This window comes from Acomys minous, assembly GCF_964271855.1.
Source record: "Acomys minous genome assembly, chromosome: 3".
NCBI classification, from domain to species: Eukaryota; Metazoa; Chordata; class Mammalia; order Rodentia; family Muridae; genus Acomys; species Acomys minous.
Window position 1 is genome coordinate 54,854,480 of NC_140485.1, and position 16,362 is coordinate 54,870,841.

The 16,362-nt window shown below is 38.3% G+C and overlaps 1 protein-coding gene across 5 annotated transcripts in view; it reads right to left on the reverse strand.

Moving 5' to 3' along the window:
• The window catches only part of CKAP5 (cytoskeleton associated protein 5), a 95,494-nt gene that overhangs the window by 50,278 nt on the left and 28,854 nt on the right, over positions 1 to 16,362 (reverse strand). For all 5 annotated transcript variants that reach the window (XM_084776675.1, XM_084776679.1, XM_084776678.1 and 2 more), the window contains exons 4-12: positions 15,117 to 15,323; positions 13,245 to 13,416; positions 11,496 to 11,628; positions 10,333 to 10,433; positions 8,977 to 9,090; positions 4,754 to 4,858; positions 2,974 to 3,063; positions 2,716 to 2,880; positions 1,461 to 1,589 (exon numbers count right to left, since the gene is read on the reverse strand). In XM_084776675.1, coding sequence (XP_084632801.1) covers positions 1,461 to 1,589; positions 2,716 to 2,880; positions 2,974 to 3,063; positions 4,754 to 4,858; positions 8,977 to 9,090; positions 10,333 to 10,433; positions 11,496 to 11,628; positions 13,245 to 13,416; positions 15,117 to 15,323 — 1,216 coding nt within the window. The remainder of the gene's footprint in view (positions 1 to 1,460; positions 1,590 to 2,715; positions 2,881 to 2,973; positions 3,064 to 4,753; positions 4,859 to 8,976; positions 9,091 to 10,332; positions 10,434 to 11,495; positions 11,629 to 13,244; positions 13,417 to 15,116; positions 15,324 to 16,362) is intronic.

The window sequence follows — 16,362 nt, forward strand, 5'->3', positions numbered from 1 at the left end:
TTATTTTTGTGTGTGTAATTCTAATTTGTGATTTTCTTAGCAGTACATATAACTTGTGTTTTATTTCTTCACAAATTAAAATTATAAAAATACCTATAATAGCCATGATTTTGATAAAAGACATTTATATTTAAGAAAGTACATTTCTAGATTACATCTTCCATAGATTGGTTACTCAGCTTTGGTCAGGTTATAACTTGAGAAGTATTTCTTTCTACTATTGTATCATATCACTATAACTTAAGATTAAAATGTCAACAAACAAGTTATTTTTAAACTTGTTCTGACTATAATTAGAGAATGAAATAAATAATACTGATTACCAGTGGGTGTTTTGTTGTCCTAACATAGAAAAAAATTGGTTAAAAGAAAAAAAGTGCCCAGAAAGCACAACCCAAAACTGATTTCAAATGCATACGTTTACACATATTTTTTTTCTCCCTACAGAAACTGGCAGTAAGCACCAGGCATGATAGCACAGGCTTTTCTTTCTTTCTTTTTTTAAAAAAGATTTATTTATTATTATTTATACAGTGTTCTGCCTGCATGTGAGCTTGCATGCTGGAAGAGGGCACCAGATCTCAATATAGGTGGTTATGAGCCACCATCTGGTTGCTGGGAATTGAACACAGGACCTTTGGAAGAGCAGACAGGGCTCTTAACCACTGAGCCATCTCTCCAGCCCAATAGCACATGCTTTTAACCCTAGAATTAGGGAGGCAGAGGAAGTCAGATTTCTGAGTTCAAGGCCAACCTGGCCTACATTAAGTTCTAGGATAACCAGGGCTACTCAGAGAAACCCTGTCTTGAAAAAGAAGAATAAAAAAAAAAAAAAAGGGGGGGGGGGAACCGGGATTCAATTCCCAGCACCCACACGTGGCAGTTCATACTGTCTGTAACTTCAGTTCCAGGAGATCTGACAACCTCACTCAGACATACCTGCAGGCAAAACACCAATGCACACCAATGCACATTAAAACAAAACAAAACCAAAAAACCAAACCAAACCAAACCAACCAAACAAAAAAACAAACAAACAAACAAAAACAAACAAACAAAAACACACGATAAAAAAGAAACTGTCAATTAAAAAAAAATCAGAACAAAAAATTCATCAAAATCATGTAAGTACTCTGAGGTTTTATTTTTTAATCTTTTATTTTTTGATAATTCATATGTATACACTTATCTATACATAGAGTGCAGTTATCTACTCATAACTCTTTCACCCCTATTACTCATACCCTTTCTATATGTTCAGTGACACACCGAATTTAGCCCTTAGGCATCTGTGTGACCATATGGCACTATCCATTAGAGCATGGTGTGCTCATCAGTGAGTATACAACTAAAGACAATGTCTGCCCCTTCTTCAGAATCTATCACTAGACAATAAGTTCAACAGAGTGGGATAGGTTTGCAAACTGCAATGCACAGAGATAAGACAATTATTAACCTACCTTATCAAGTTTGAGTTTGTCAACATCAGCTAAGAACGGGTTTACTGCTTTCTCACCAACCACCTTCAAAGCAGTACCTAGTGCTTCAAATGCAGCATCTCTGACTTCAGGAGCAGAATCATTGATATGCTATACAGAAGTAAATGATATTTAGTACAAAGATTTTTAGTTACTACTAATTTTATTCTCAACAATTGTTGTGGATAAACATTTTCCTTTTCCAATTTCTTTCTTTCTTTCTTTTTTCCCCCCCCCCCAAGACAAGTCTGTCTTGGCTTTGTAGACCAGGCTGGCCTTGAACTCACAGAGATCTGCCTGCCTCTGCCTCCCGTGTGCTGGGATTAAAGGCGTGCACCACCACACCCGGTCCTTTTCCAATTTCTTGAAGTTAACTGCTGCTTTTCTTTTGTCAATTAACAATCTTTCACAATTCTTTCTAGGTTGAAAAAATCTTTAGTTAATTCACCTAATTAATAATTTCAGCTAATAATTTATTCACCAAGTTATTGTCACTTTTATGTAATTCATTTTCTGTGTATGAGTATTTTGCCTCCATATATGCATGTGTACCATGTGCATGCCTGGTGCTCACAGAGGTCAGAAGAGGGAAGTGGAGCCGCTAGCACTAGAGTCATAGATGGCTGTGAACCACCACGGAGGTGCCAGGAACAATACCTGGATCCTTTACAAGAGCAGCTCTTAACCACTGAGTTATTTCTCCAGCCCCTGTAAATGCTCTATATGTATATATGCATGTTCCCTCCCTTCACCTTTAAAGGGGATCTGGAGACAACTCAGGTTGCTTGTGTGACAAGTTTTCGCCCTCTGAGTCATCCTGCCAAACCATAATGCTTTTTTTTCTTTTTTACCTTCTATCTAAAATGCCCTATTCTCTGCTGTGTGTAGTGGCGGCACACACCTTTAATCCAAGTACTTGTGAGGCAGAAGTAGGAGGATTTCTATCAGTTTGAGGCCTGCCTGGTCTACAGAGGGAGTTTCAGGACCGCCCAGTCTATACAGAGAAACCCTGTCTCGAAACATACAAACAACAATGCCCTACTCCCAAAGACCCTCAAACACCCCAATTTGATGTTTAATCTTGGCTAACTTGCTGTCTTTCAAAAGTAGAACATGACAGTTACAATAACTTGGGTTCAGAATGTCTGCTCCCTAAAAGATCACAATCTATAGTATTAGTTATAAAGTAATTATATATATAATTAGTGGGAAAATATACAAACTATCTCCCAATTACCTTAAGTAGAGCAGCACAAAAGGGCTTTAGGAGACTCTTCGGCAACGTAGAGGCAGTGCAGTGACGGAAGCTTCTTGCGATAAAAAGTGATGTCTGCTGCTTGATAGTTGGATTTTTATTATCCATTACAGCTAAAACATCCTCGCTGATGTTCTGTAGTGTGGTCTTTACAAGAAAACGCTAATGAGTTTTTTTCAACTATAGTCAAATTATTATAATGACAACATTTATTAAGACAAAACCATGCTGTCAACTTACAGTGAGGAAGATTGCATCAATTGCTTCCTGCAGGGCTTGCACCACTTGAGGCTTCTTCTCTTTGAATTTTTCTAAAATTGTTGGCACAACCTGTAAAAGTAAGCAGCTAGAGTAATATTCTAAAAGATATAAATGATGTACTGTAGGGGCTGGAGAGAGCTCAAGAACATCCAGCACCCACATGGTAGCTCAGCAGGTAAGAGCACTGGTTGCTCTTCCAGAGGTCTCGAGTTCAGTTCCCAGCACCCACAACTGTCTGTAACTCCAGTTCCAGAGGATCCGACACTGTCTCACAGACATACATTCAGACATACATTCAGACACACAGTCAGACACAACACCAGTGTAAATAAAATAAATAAATTATTTTTTTAAATGTATTCATTTTTTGTTCATTCATTTATTCACTATGTAACTCAGGCTGGTTTACTTGAAATAGCTATATGGTCTGAGCTATCAATGAACTCTTAAATCCTATCACCTCAGCCTCCTGAGTGCTAGAATTACAGGTGTGTACCGCTATGTCTAGTATTTCAGACAGCATCTCACTTTATTGTCCAAGCTGACCTTACAACTACTAGACTCCATTGATACTTTTACATCATTCTTTCTAAATAACACACCGATCCACATTTAGAGCTTGCTTTATGTATTTATTTGTGTTTGTTTTTTGAAACAGGGTTTCTCTGTGTAGCCCTGACTGTCTTAGAACTTGCTCTGTAGATCAGGTTAGCCTGAAACTCAGAGATCTGCCTCAGAGTTCCAAACTTAAAGAGAACTGGGATTAAAGGTGTGCACAACATATCCAGCTAGGGCTTTATTTATTGCCATGGTAATAAGTCAGCATGATTTATTTCTATTTGTTAGTATCTACTTTAATTCTCAGGAATTATTTTTAATGTATGAGTAACCAGCCTCCAAATATACAGTTCAAGTGAGGCTACATATAAGCATAACAATAAAAGTGACAAATGCCAATATTTCAGAATATTAACTCATTAAAAGTTAAGTCAGATGAAATTTAGATGCTACCAATATCTGCCACAGTTAAGGAAAACATCTCAATTTATTAACCCTATTACTGAACTTGATTGCTACCTAACTTACACAAAGAAATTATACTCATAAAATGTCTTCAAATTGCCTTAGAATAAATTTAACAGAGGGGTCACATTCAAGTATACCATTATTTTTTAAATAGGGAAAAACTATGAAACATATTTCATGTATTACTTTCACTTACAGTTTTATTTTGCCATTCCTACTCTCATTTTCATTCTGATATGGGTAACTAAAAACACTTTCCCCCAAGCTGGGCATAATTCCAGGTTAGCCAGGGCTGTTAACACAGAGAAACCCTGTCTCGAAAAACCAAACCAAACCAACAAACAAAAACATTTTCCCGTTAGAGTCAGAGTGGTTGCATAGACAACCCAGGACCCTTATACATGCTAAGGAGATGCTCCACAGTGAGCTATAATGCACAATCCTACAGTTTTTACAATTTTATTTCAACTCAATGTATCTCATAGTTATAAAAGCAAAGAAAGATATAGTAAGTAAGTAATAAACAAATCAACTAAGTATGTTAGGCTAAGTCCAATTTCTATATGAGCCTTAAAAATTTCTGAGAAGTTCAACTGAATATATATGAAACTCAGTGAGATGTTTACTTTGTCCAATACAGAAAGATCTATGCCAAGAGCTGTTTTAAAATATAAAACTAGCCTACCATTTCTGATAACTTTGCATATTTACATTTAAACAGATTATTACTTACATGTCCTGCATATTGTCCAAATTTCTTCCTTAGCCCAACAGCTAGGCCAGTAAGACATTTTGCTGCCAAAGCTACCAACATGACATTGGTGTCCTTTCCAACAACCTGTAGGTTAAAAAAAAAAATCATAACCCTGTAGAAAGGGGTACTGTAATGTATCCTCAAAAGAATTCTTGAAATATATTATGTCAATAGATAATCAGTCTTATTATTTACAAAAAGAGGACAATCTTTTGGGGAGGGGTGTTGTTGCTATTTTGTTTTTCAAGACAGGGTTTCTCTGTGTAGCCTTGGCTGTCCTGGACTCACTTTGTAGACCAGGCTGGCCTGGAACTACTCACATTGATCAGCCTGCCTCTGCCTTCGAGTGCTGAAATTACAGGCATGCACCACCTCGCCCAGCTTCAAAAGAGGACAATTTTAATCTTGATAATAATGAATTAAAGCCTCTATTATGTGGTCATCAGTGGGTTTGTTTTTGTCTTTGTTTTTAAGGGAAGGGAAGAAAAGGAAAAGAAAAAAGAAAAAAAAAAAAGAAAAAGAAAAAATAGACACACTGACTTGCCTAACATATGCTGAGGCCCACCACCACCAAACAAGCAAAAATCAAAACACCAGTATCACAAACAAGCAAAAACCAACACACCATAATTTCAAATCCCTGACACTCCAGTAATGGCACCTGGGCTGCTTGTACTACACAATTATAGCAGAGAAGCTGAAGGTTTACTGTTATTACTTTGGAACAGAAAAACCAAATAAACATATTTCCAAAAGAGATGGGGCAATAGCTCTGCAATATTTATACCAAGGAAACACCAGTAGAAAGTGCTGTGGGTTCTATCAAGTCCGTGAGGGCTTTACATTGCAAATACCATTGTAACTGTTCCTGTAAAGGAGTTTCTGGCCTTGCAGCAACCATTAGTCACAGGGGTGACTGAGTTTTGTTTTTTGTTTTTGTTTTTTTGTTTGTTTCTCCTGGAAGACTATGCTTCAGCAGTTTATAAAACTGCCTTCCTACAACCCCAAAGCCCAACACTTAGCTAAATTCATAGGCATGTATCAATTTAGCAACATAGAAATGATTAGGTTCCTTCCTGTCCATCTCAGTTGGTGGTAAAATGCTGTTTTAAAGTACCTAGAAATCGTGTTTTTGTTTTTTGTTTTACTTTCCCAGTAGAAGCAATTGCTTTGGATTTTACCTAGTGCTTAGTTCCATAAACATACTGCTTCAGTATTGAGTCTCAGTATCAACAACTTCTAATACACAATACACATATCATACTAAGAGTTGGCACTTATATTCCCTAAATAACGAAAAATCCAAAAATTTATACTTATCAAATACAAACTAGGTGCTATAATTCTGGAGCTGCTTTGTAATGCTTTTTAAAAATGTAATGTTCATTTAAATTGCAAAAAGTAGTTATTATTAACTCAATTTTGGAAATTTCAAAAATGAGAGAGATTAACTTGCTCCAGGTTAATAGCAAGCAAAGGCAGGGAGGTCCATACAGAATACTTATCTTTATATGTGATCATTAAATAGCTCTACATCTAAACCAATATAGTATATGGCAACTCCGTTTTCTTTATAGGAGATGGGATCATAGGCCAGGCGGTGGTGCTGGCACAAGCCTTTAATCCCAGCATTCAAGAGGCAGAAGCAAGCAGATCTCTGAGTCTGAGGCCAGCCTGGTCTAGAGACAGAGTGAGGCCCAGAACAGCCAGGGCCACACAGAAAAACCTGTCTCAAAATAAAAATGGAAAAGAAAAAAATAAACTCACAACAACAAACATAAAGAGTGCTGATGAGCTGGCTTAGTGGTTTGCTGCAGAGGACCCAGATGGTGGATTCAGTTCCTAGCACCCACGAGTGTTTCACAAACACTTCTAACTCTAAATCTAGAGGCTTTGACACCTTCTTTTAACTTCCACAGGTACCAGGCATGCAAGTTGTGAACATGGAGACATGTAGGGCAAAACAGCCATACATGTAAAATAAATCTAAAAACAAGAAAGAGGAAGAGGAGGAGGTGGAGGCAGAGGAGGAGCAAGAGAGAGAGAGAGAGAGAGAGAGAGAGAGAGAGAGAGAGAGAGAGAGAGAGTGTGTGTGTGTGTGTGTGTGTGTGTGTGTGTGTGTGTGTGTGTGTGTGTAGAGGCATGGGGGGGTGTTAACCAGACTTGGCAGTACATGCCTGTAACTCCAAAACCCAGATGATGGTAAGACCAGAAGTTCTAGAACTCTAGGTCACCCTCCACTACAGAAAAAGTTGGAAGTCAGATCAGGCTACATTAAAACAAACAAAAAGGGTTTTTCTTTTTTCTTGTTTTTGTTTTTCTAGACAGGGTTTCTCTGTGTAGCCTTGGCTGTCCTAGTCTTGCTTTGTAGACCAGGCTGGCCTGGAACTCACAGCGATGCGCCTGCCTCTGTTTCCCAAGTGCTGGGATTAAAGATGTGTGCCACCATGCCCGGCTTTTACAAAAAGGGTTTCTAACTAAAATAGCAAACTATAAAATCTGGGGAAATACAGTAAATCCAAATCTTATTATGGAGGTTGGAAAATATGCTCATAAGATTATGCTAAGTCAAGTAACAACTCAAAAGACTGATTAGTAAATTATTCAGCTAGGCTCATACATACACTCTTAGTGCTCAAGAGGCTGAGGCATAAGGATCACCATGAAAATATGAGCCAGCCTGGACTACATAATCAGCTCCAGTGTAGCCTGGGACACTTTTTTCACACAGACACACAAAAAGGCCACAATGGCTTGTTTATAGAAATACCATTAAGAAATAGGGCACTGTGGCACACGCCTATAATGCCAGCACTCAAGGGAGGCAGAGGCAGGCAGATCTCTGATCTCTGTGAGTTCAAGGCCATCCTGGTCTGCAAGGCAAGTCCAGGACAGCCAGGGCTACACAGAGAAACCCATTCTGGGACCTGCCTTCCAACCCCCGGACCCAATACTGAAAGATAGAAATACCATAAGGAATTTCAAAAGGAGTAATTCTTCTCATTTACATTAAAGGAAAAGGGAAATTTAGTAGGATTACTTGATTTAGCAAACAGTAAGAAAAGGAACTATCAATAGAAGGAGAGGAATCAGTGTGCATCTCATTCTTCAATTTAAGTTTCCTTCTATTTTACCACTCCTCCATTTTCTGGTATGTCATGAAGTTAACATACTACAATTGAAATTTGTATACTTGTAGATGCACATAAAATCAAATGTAAAAATTAAAACATCATAAATATCTTAACAACTTTATTTTCCTTTGTAGCCTTTGACTCCTCTCCCCACTACCTTCATCTGATGAAGGAAAAGTTTTGTGGATTCTTTTGGTTTTTCGAGGCAAGGTTTCTCTGTGTAGCCCTGACTTCTGGAACACTCTCAGGGATCCACCTGCCTCTGCTTCCCAATCCCAAGTGCTGAGATTAAAGGATTGTGTCACCATGCTGGGCTTTTTGCTTTGTTTAATTCTTCTCTCATATATTACATCCTAACCACAGTTTTCCATCTCCTCACTCCCCCAGTCCCTTCCCCAATCTCTCCTCTCCCTGAGCCCCACTCCTCTTGTTTCCCTTCAGAAAATTTTGCTTGGCATTCTGATAAACTACAATCTGGTATCATTGCCTGTATTAACAGAATACTTCACACTTAGAATTTGCATAATTAAACATATCTCATTTAAATAGCTTGTTTTATAAATTATAAAACTAGATCAACAAAGCGCTAAGCTATCAAAGTGTTAAGATAAAACTAATTTCTAACATAGAATACTAAGTTTTTTAAATTCTTTTTTTTTTCTTAAGGAAAGTATCCAGGCATAAGTAGTGCACACTTTTTTAAAGAAGTGTGCATGTAAAGATGGTTATGAGCCACCATGTAGCTGCTGGGAATTGAACAACTCAACTCAGGACCCCTGGAAGAGCACACAGTGCTCTTACCACTGAGCCATCCCTCAAGCCTCCAAGTTTTTTAAATTCTAAATTTTAAAAAATACAGAAGCTTTTTATTGAAATACTATTGCTAGTGTTCCTTACTACAATGGCAATATATTTGCTATTAAAAACAACAACAACAAAACTCACTGAATTACTGACGAAGAGAATTTCAGTGGCCCATCAAGATTAAAAAAAAAAATGACTGAATTACTGATGAAGAGAATTTCAGTGGCCTGTCAAGATGCCAATGCTGAAGCTCCTCCCATTTACCTTCTTTAATGCTTTTACTAAATCTGCATAATCGCCTGCCTCCAGTTTGGGATTTTTCACTAGTACTTCTACAGCCTCCAGGGCTTCTTTTCTCTCTTGCCATTTTTTTGCCTCCTGCAAAGAGAATATAAATCACTTGTAGAGCATAAAATAGAGCAGAATAAATTCCATTTCATATACACATTGTATACATAATAAATATTTTTAAAAAAAAAGAAATAAAGAAAAATGACCAAAAAAAGTTGAAAATGTATTATTAGGTAACTACTGAGAGAATAACATTATAGGAAGAAAGAACAGCACAGGTTAAGGTTCAGAGTTAAAAATAGTAATAAATCAGTGTGGCCTACCGCATTTTTTCAGACCATAAGACACACTTTCCCCCCCTGAAAAGTAGGGTGTACGTTATGGTCCAATTGCTGTTTTTCTTGTTTACTGCTCTAAAAGCTGGGTGTGTCTTATGGTCAGGTGCATCTTATGGTCCGAAAAATATGGTATTTCTTACAGAGAAATACAGCATGTCTAAACAACAAGTGACAACTATTAGAGATATAGCCGAAAGGTACATTGAGGTGTCAAGGTCCTAGACAGGAGAAAGGATGGCTATAGGATGATTTCAGGCATCATCTTAAGACTCATGGAAGCCACTGAAGAGTTTAGATTATGTTTCAACATGGGAAAATTTTCACTTTTCAAAATTTATGATTACATTATAAAATTCAATGGAGAGGAGGCAAGATGTAGTGACAAGGAGATAGTGACTAAGGTGCGAATGTTTCTCATATGGGGATACTTTTTCCCTATTGGAACATATAGCAATGTTTGGAGACATTGACTGCCATGAATTTAGATGGTGTTACTAACTCTAATGATGTATAGTGGGTAAAAGCCACATATACTTTTGAACATCCTATGATGCATAAGATAGATCCACCAAGACAGTTATCAGAAACGGTCAAGAAATCTTAGTCAAAGGTGAACTTGTAGGAGTCACTTCTCTCTTTCCACTCAGGTTATCAAGCTTGAAAGCAAATACCTTTATGTGCTGAGCCATCTTGTCTACTCAAAAATAGATGAAGATAAGAGATATTTAAAGATCAAAACAGAACAAATGAAGAAAAAGCTGAAAACATTGTTTTGATTTTTGGCAAGACATGCTTTGTTTTGTTTTCTTCCTGCTGTAATATGGCTGTCTATAGAAAATAGTAAGGGAAGAAAAAGAAAGAAGCAACTCACTTTATTAGGAAGATATGGGGAAGTAGGAAGGCATACCAAGCAAGGACTCAGGAGAACATTTTCTAATTATCACCTAAGTCACTGTTTAAAATAAATTAAAGAAGCTTAACCATTACTTACAATTTTGTCATAAAAGTCTTTGGGAAGTTTGGAAAGGATCTCTACTGCTTCCAAAAGCTCGTAAGCATCTATCTGTGGTACCTCATCACCATCATCACCACCTTTGAAGGAAAAAAACAAATTAGACCTTGAATTTTTTTTTTAAAGCTGGGAAAAGGGCTCAGAGGGTAAAAGCATTTGTTGAATAAGCCGAATGACCTGGGTTTGGATTCCCAAAACCCACATTAAAAGCCAGATTCACTAGCACAAGCATCTGCAATCTTTTTTCATTTTCTTTTTTGTTTTTCGAGACAGATTTCTCTGCGTAGCCCTGGCTATCCTGGAACTCTTTCAGACCAGGCTGGCCTCGAACGCACAGAGATCTGCCTGCCTCTGCCTCCCAAACCCTGGGATTAAAGGCATGAGCCATCAATGCCCAGCCACATCTGTAGTCTTAGCACAGGGAGATGAGAGGTTGACACAGAAGAAGCTCATGGGCCAGGTGCTGAAGAGACTGAACCCTAAAACCAGGTGGAGTGCTGGACAGATGGCTCAGCAGTTGAGAATGCTTGATGCTCTTGCAGAAGACCCAAGTTCAGTTCCCCAAACGCACAATGAGTAAATCAAAACTGATGTTAAGTCCAGTTTCATGGGATCTGATGTGCATTTCTGGTACCAGCGCACATATATGGCATACACTTTCAGAGACCCCGACACACAAAGCTTAAACTAAAAAAATCAAAGAAGTTGTACCACACACACACCAAAATACAATTAGTTATCTATATTTTCATATCCTTTACAAGTCTTTAAAACAGCTTTATGTGTATGGGTGTTTTGCCTGAATGTACGTCTATGTAGTATGTACGTCTATGTAGTATGTACATGCGGTGTCCAAGGAGGACAAAAGAGAGGGTTATATTCCCTGGATCTGGAACTACAGATGGCTTGAAGTCGACACAGGGGTGGTGGGAAGAGCAGTAAATGCTTTTGACGACTGGCTGAGCCATCTCTCCAGTTCCCAGGATGAAATTTTAATAGAAAAGAGACCAGAGTTATTTAGTAACACATATAACATAAGATTTTATTAAAAGCAGTTCTCCAACATATGCCTAGCGAATATGATTTGTTGTAACAATGACAATTCTCCCCAATTTTTAACTAGCATTTAAAAATTGGCTTACCACCCTCTGCATCTCCACCAGCAGATTGCTGCTGTTCCAATTTAGCTTCTAGTTCTTGTTGGGAACGCAGAAACCGACTTGGTTTAGGAATACCTGTTGGCAACTTGACCCACTCTTCTTCTAATTCTTTCAACTGCAAGTATTAACAAAATATTCTAAAAATTTATATCCCAGCATTATAGAACATAAAACTTGTTTGTACTTATTGATATGCTGGGACTCACTTTCTGTTTATATGGGACTAATATGGAAACCAATTAAAGATAAATTTAAACTGTATTTTGTAACATAAGTCAAATAAACTTACTCTACTGCATCTAAGCACTAACATAAAATTCTTTCTTTAAATGCCGGGCATTGGTGGCGCACGCCTTTAATTCCAGCACTCAGGAGGCAGAGGCAGGCGGATCGCTGTGAGTTCGAGGCCAGCCTGGTCTACAAAGCGAGTCCAGGACAGCCAAGGCTACACAGAGAAACCCTGTCTCGAAAAACAAAACAAAACACAAAACAAAACAAAACAAAAACAAAAAAACCAAAAAAAAACCCACTTGTTTTCGGGCTGGAGAAATGGCTCAGAGGTTAAGAGCACTGGTTGCTCTTTCAAAAGTCCTGAGTTCAATTCCCCGCAACCATATGGTGGCATATAACCATCGATCTGTTTCTCTCTTCTGTCAGGCAGGCACAACATTGTATACGCAATAAAAACAAAAACAAAAAAACAAGCCAGGTGTGGTTTTGCAAGCCTTTAATCCTAGCACTCGGGAGGCAGAGACAGGCGGTTCGCTGTGAGTTTGAGGCCAGCCTGGTCTACAAAGCAAATCTAGGACAGCAAAGGCTACATATACAAAACTTTGTCTGGAAAAAAAAAAAAAAGAAAAGAAAAGAAAAAAAAAAAGAAAAAAAAAGCCAGGCGTGGTGGTGTACGCCTTTAATCCCAGCGCCTGGGAGGTGGAGGCAGGTGGATCTCTGTAAGTTTGATGCCAGCCTGGTCTACAGAGTGAGTCCAGGACAGCTAGGGCTCCACAAAGAAATCCTATCTTGGGGGGAAAAAAAGAAATCAAATCAAACCAACAACAACAACAACAACAACAACAACAAAAAAACCCACATTTATTTTCTTATGTTTTGTCCTCAGGTGTGCCTGGTGTATGCAGAGGCCATGTGAAGGTGAGCTCTGCAAGAACTGCAAATGCCCTTAACCTCTGAGACATCTCTTCAGTTCCCCAAACACATTATTTTAAGGCACTATTACTCCTTTACAAATCCAAATATGCTATATTATCAAAAAAGGTGCAAGAAATAACTATATGATAGAATTGTTTCATCCAAGCAAGTAAATCCTGCTACTTAATAGAACTATAAAGGGATCTTTTAAACTGCTATAGATTTAATACTACCATGGATAGGATACAGGGAATGGAGATGGCCACAGACAAACCTAACCTGAAGCAAACAAAACCTAATATTGTCTAACATGTGCAAGACCCAGGATTTGTTCCCTAGGAGAGAGAGAGGAGAGAGGAGAGAGGAGAGAGGGGAGAGGGGAGAGAGAGAGGAGAAAAGGGAGAGGGGAGAGAGGAGAGAGGAGAGAGAGAGAGGGAACAGTAGAAAGGTGATGCTCAGTAATTCAACCCATTTGCATCTTAAAAATAAATAATTATGTGTAACGGTAAAATATTAACAATTACAAATGAGAAATACATCTGTATTGACCTTATGCAGAAACAATCAAAGAAATCTGTGGCTTACCTGTACAGAATTTATATTTTGTAATGGGTGTCTCAGGGCATCTCGAATCCACCGATAAATCTCTATAGCAATTAGTTTGGCTTCATCTCGAACAGCCTTGTCTCGAGACTCAAATAGTTTTGGCAACACTTTAATAATTGGCTTAAGTAAGATGATTTTCGAACCAAATTCACTGTAAGTGAAAAATTTGGGGAACTGTCAAAATGCCATGTTTAGCTCCAAATCATGTACTGCACTAGGCGTGGTGGCATACACATTTAGTCCCAGCACTTAGGCACAGGAAGGAGGATCTCTGTGACTTAAAGCCAACCTGCTTTTCAAGACATGGTGAGTTTAGGACCAAAACAAACAAACAAACAAATCATATATTAATAGGTTAAATTTTTCTTAAGGTTAACCATCTATCTACCAACATTCACATATACATATATGTAATATCTAGCTATCATTCTTAGATTATTATTTAGTGTCTAGAGCCCCAAATAATATTAACATTTTAAATGAACTTTCTAATAATCAAAAAAATTTTACTCAGTCTGACAGATCCACTAATGGGAATGCATATTTCATTCCTGTGGTGGTTTGAATAAGAATGTCCCCAAAGCCGAGCAGTAGTGGCGCACGCCTTTAATCCCAGCACTCGGGAGGCAGAGGCAGGTGGATCGCTGTGAGTTTGAGGGCAGCCTGGTCTACAAAGCAAGTCCAGGACAGCCAAGGCTACACAGAGAAACCCTGTCTCGAAACCCAGATACTTTCCCATAAAATAAACATGATTAGACAACATTGTCTCCAAGATGTGAGTCATAATCCAAATTACAAGAGCTACAAAGGAATGATCTACATTCTAAGATTTCATTAGCGCTACTTTCTAGAGTAGTTATTAACATTTGACAGTAACTGAAGATAGGAGATGGGATTTTAAAATTGCCTAGAGCTGGGCACGCCTTTAATCCCAGCACTCAAGAGGCAGAGTGGATCAATGTGAGTTTGAGGTCAGCCTGGTCTACAAAGTGAGTCCAGGATAGCCAAGGCTACACAGAGAAACCCTGTCTTGAAAAACAAAACAAACAAACAAAACAAAACAACAACAACAAAAAGGGCCTAGATTTGGGATGTAGCTAAGTGGGAGAATGCTTGCCCTCCCACTAGAAGGGGAGGAGGATCTAGACTCTATTTAATCAGAACTACTGATTTACCAAGTCAGGGCCACTTGTCACTGAAGATCAGAGCATATATAAAAAACTTCAGTGTTCAGTAAGCATTCTAAAATTGAAGACATAACATACACAAGGATGTTTTTTTGTTTTTTACATCAAACTGAGTTTACAACAAGTTTTTTTGTTTGTTTTGGATTATTTGTTATGTTTGTTTGCTTATTTATTTATTTATTTATTTTTAGACAGGGTTTCTCTATGTAGCCTTGGCTTCCTGGACTCACTTTGTAGACCAGGTTGGCCTCAAACTCATATCATCCACCTGCCTCTGCCTCCAAGAGTGCTAGGACTACAGGCATGTGCCACCATGTCTGGCTAGAACAAGTTCTTTTTGATGTTTACCAAAAAGGGCCCCAACAATGGTTTGATCCAGGCCCCCCCCCCCAAAAAAAACCTGTCTTTTTAGCTAATACTGTCTATTCTTGAAGCTGGCAAAAGAAAATGGTGTAAATATTAGGACTGTTTTCTACAAAAAGACAATTCTCAAATAGAACAGAAATGCTCCCTGCTCATGTTCAGTGGGAAGGAATTTTGAGAAAATAACTAAACAACAAGCTTGAAGGATGAAAGTACAAGTTCAACAGTCTCCACTTCTATTTAAACATAGAACCTAATTTACTCACCATACTTAAGAGAACTAAAACACAAAAAGTCTTACCTTAAGGCTTTCCTCAGTGTTTCTATACAGGCCACTATGATCTTGGGGTTCTTATTATCCAGGCCTTTTAGGAGTTCTTCTTGAACAGACTCTCCTTTTTCAATCTCTATGTACATGAGGCAGATCTCTATGCCCAGCTCCTTAGCTTTGGCTTTAGGTTGGTTGAAGACTTTGCTTACAACCCCTGATACAACTTCTCCGGTGGTTCTATAAACACCACACACACAAAGGAACATTTAAGTAAAAAGAATTAATAAACTCTAAACAATCCACAAAAGAAACATTTCACTATAATTTCAGATTTTTAAATTTTTTTTCCTTTGTTTTTTTTTAAGACAGGGTTTCTCTCTGTAGCCTTGGCTTTCCTGGACTTGCTTTGTAGACTAGGCTTGCCTCAAAATCATGGAGATCCACCTGCCTCTGCCTCCCAGAGTGCTAGGATTACTGGCATGCCCACTGTAGCCAGCTACTATAATTTCAGTTGTTCAGTGTAGAAAATTCAACTACGGAATCTACTTTGCAGACTTTCTTTAGTGAGTGTGTGTAGTATGTGTGCTTGTCTTACATGTTGTTATGCAAATTACAAAGGATTATAGATTTTTTTTTTGAAATATCTAAGTTATTTTAGCCTTCTTGTTTTGTTTTGTTTTGAGACAAGGTTTCACTGTGTCTTGGACTAGCTTTGTAGACCAGGCTGGCCTCAAACTCACAGCGATCTTCTACCTGCCTCTGCCTCCCAAGTGCTGGGATTAAAGGCGTGCACCACCATGCCTGGTTATTTTAGATATATTTAAGAGAACTTGGGCTGGAGAGATGGCTCAGACCTCTTCAGAGGTCCTGAGTTCAATTCCCAGCAACCACATGGTGGCTCACAACCATCTCTAATGAGATCTGATGCCCTCTTCTGGCCTGCAGGCGTACATGCATGGCAGAACACTGTATATAAAATAAATAAGACTCAACTTTTTAGCTGAACCTTGTAGTAACTCTATTGCACTGAGTGCCTTGTAAATTAAAACCTGTAATTGTGGGAGCTAGAAGAACCAAACAGGTTTGGGCTATAGGCAGTATTTGTCAAAAATGCTTCTAATATGGACAAAAAAAGTCAAAATTCTTTGTCAAAATGTGCTAATAAAGTTTCTAATATATCAAAAGAATGAAATAAAAGCAATCATTTCACTGGGCATGGTGGTGCACCCCTTTAATCCCAGCACTCTGGAGACAGAGGTAGGCAGATCACTGTGAG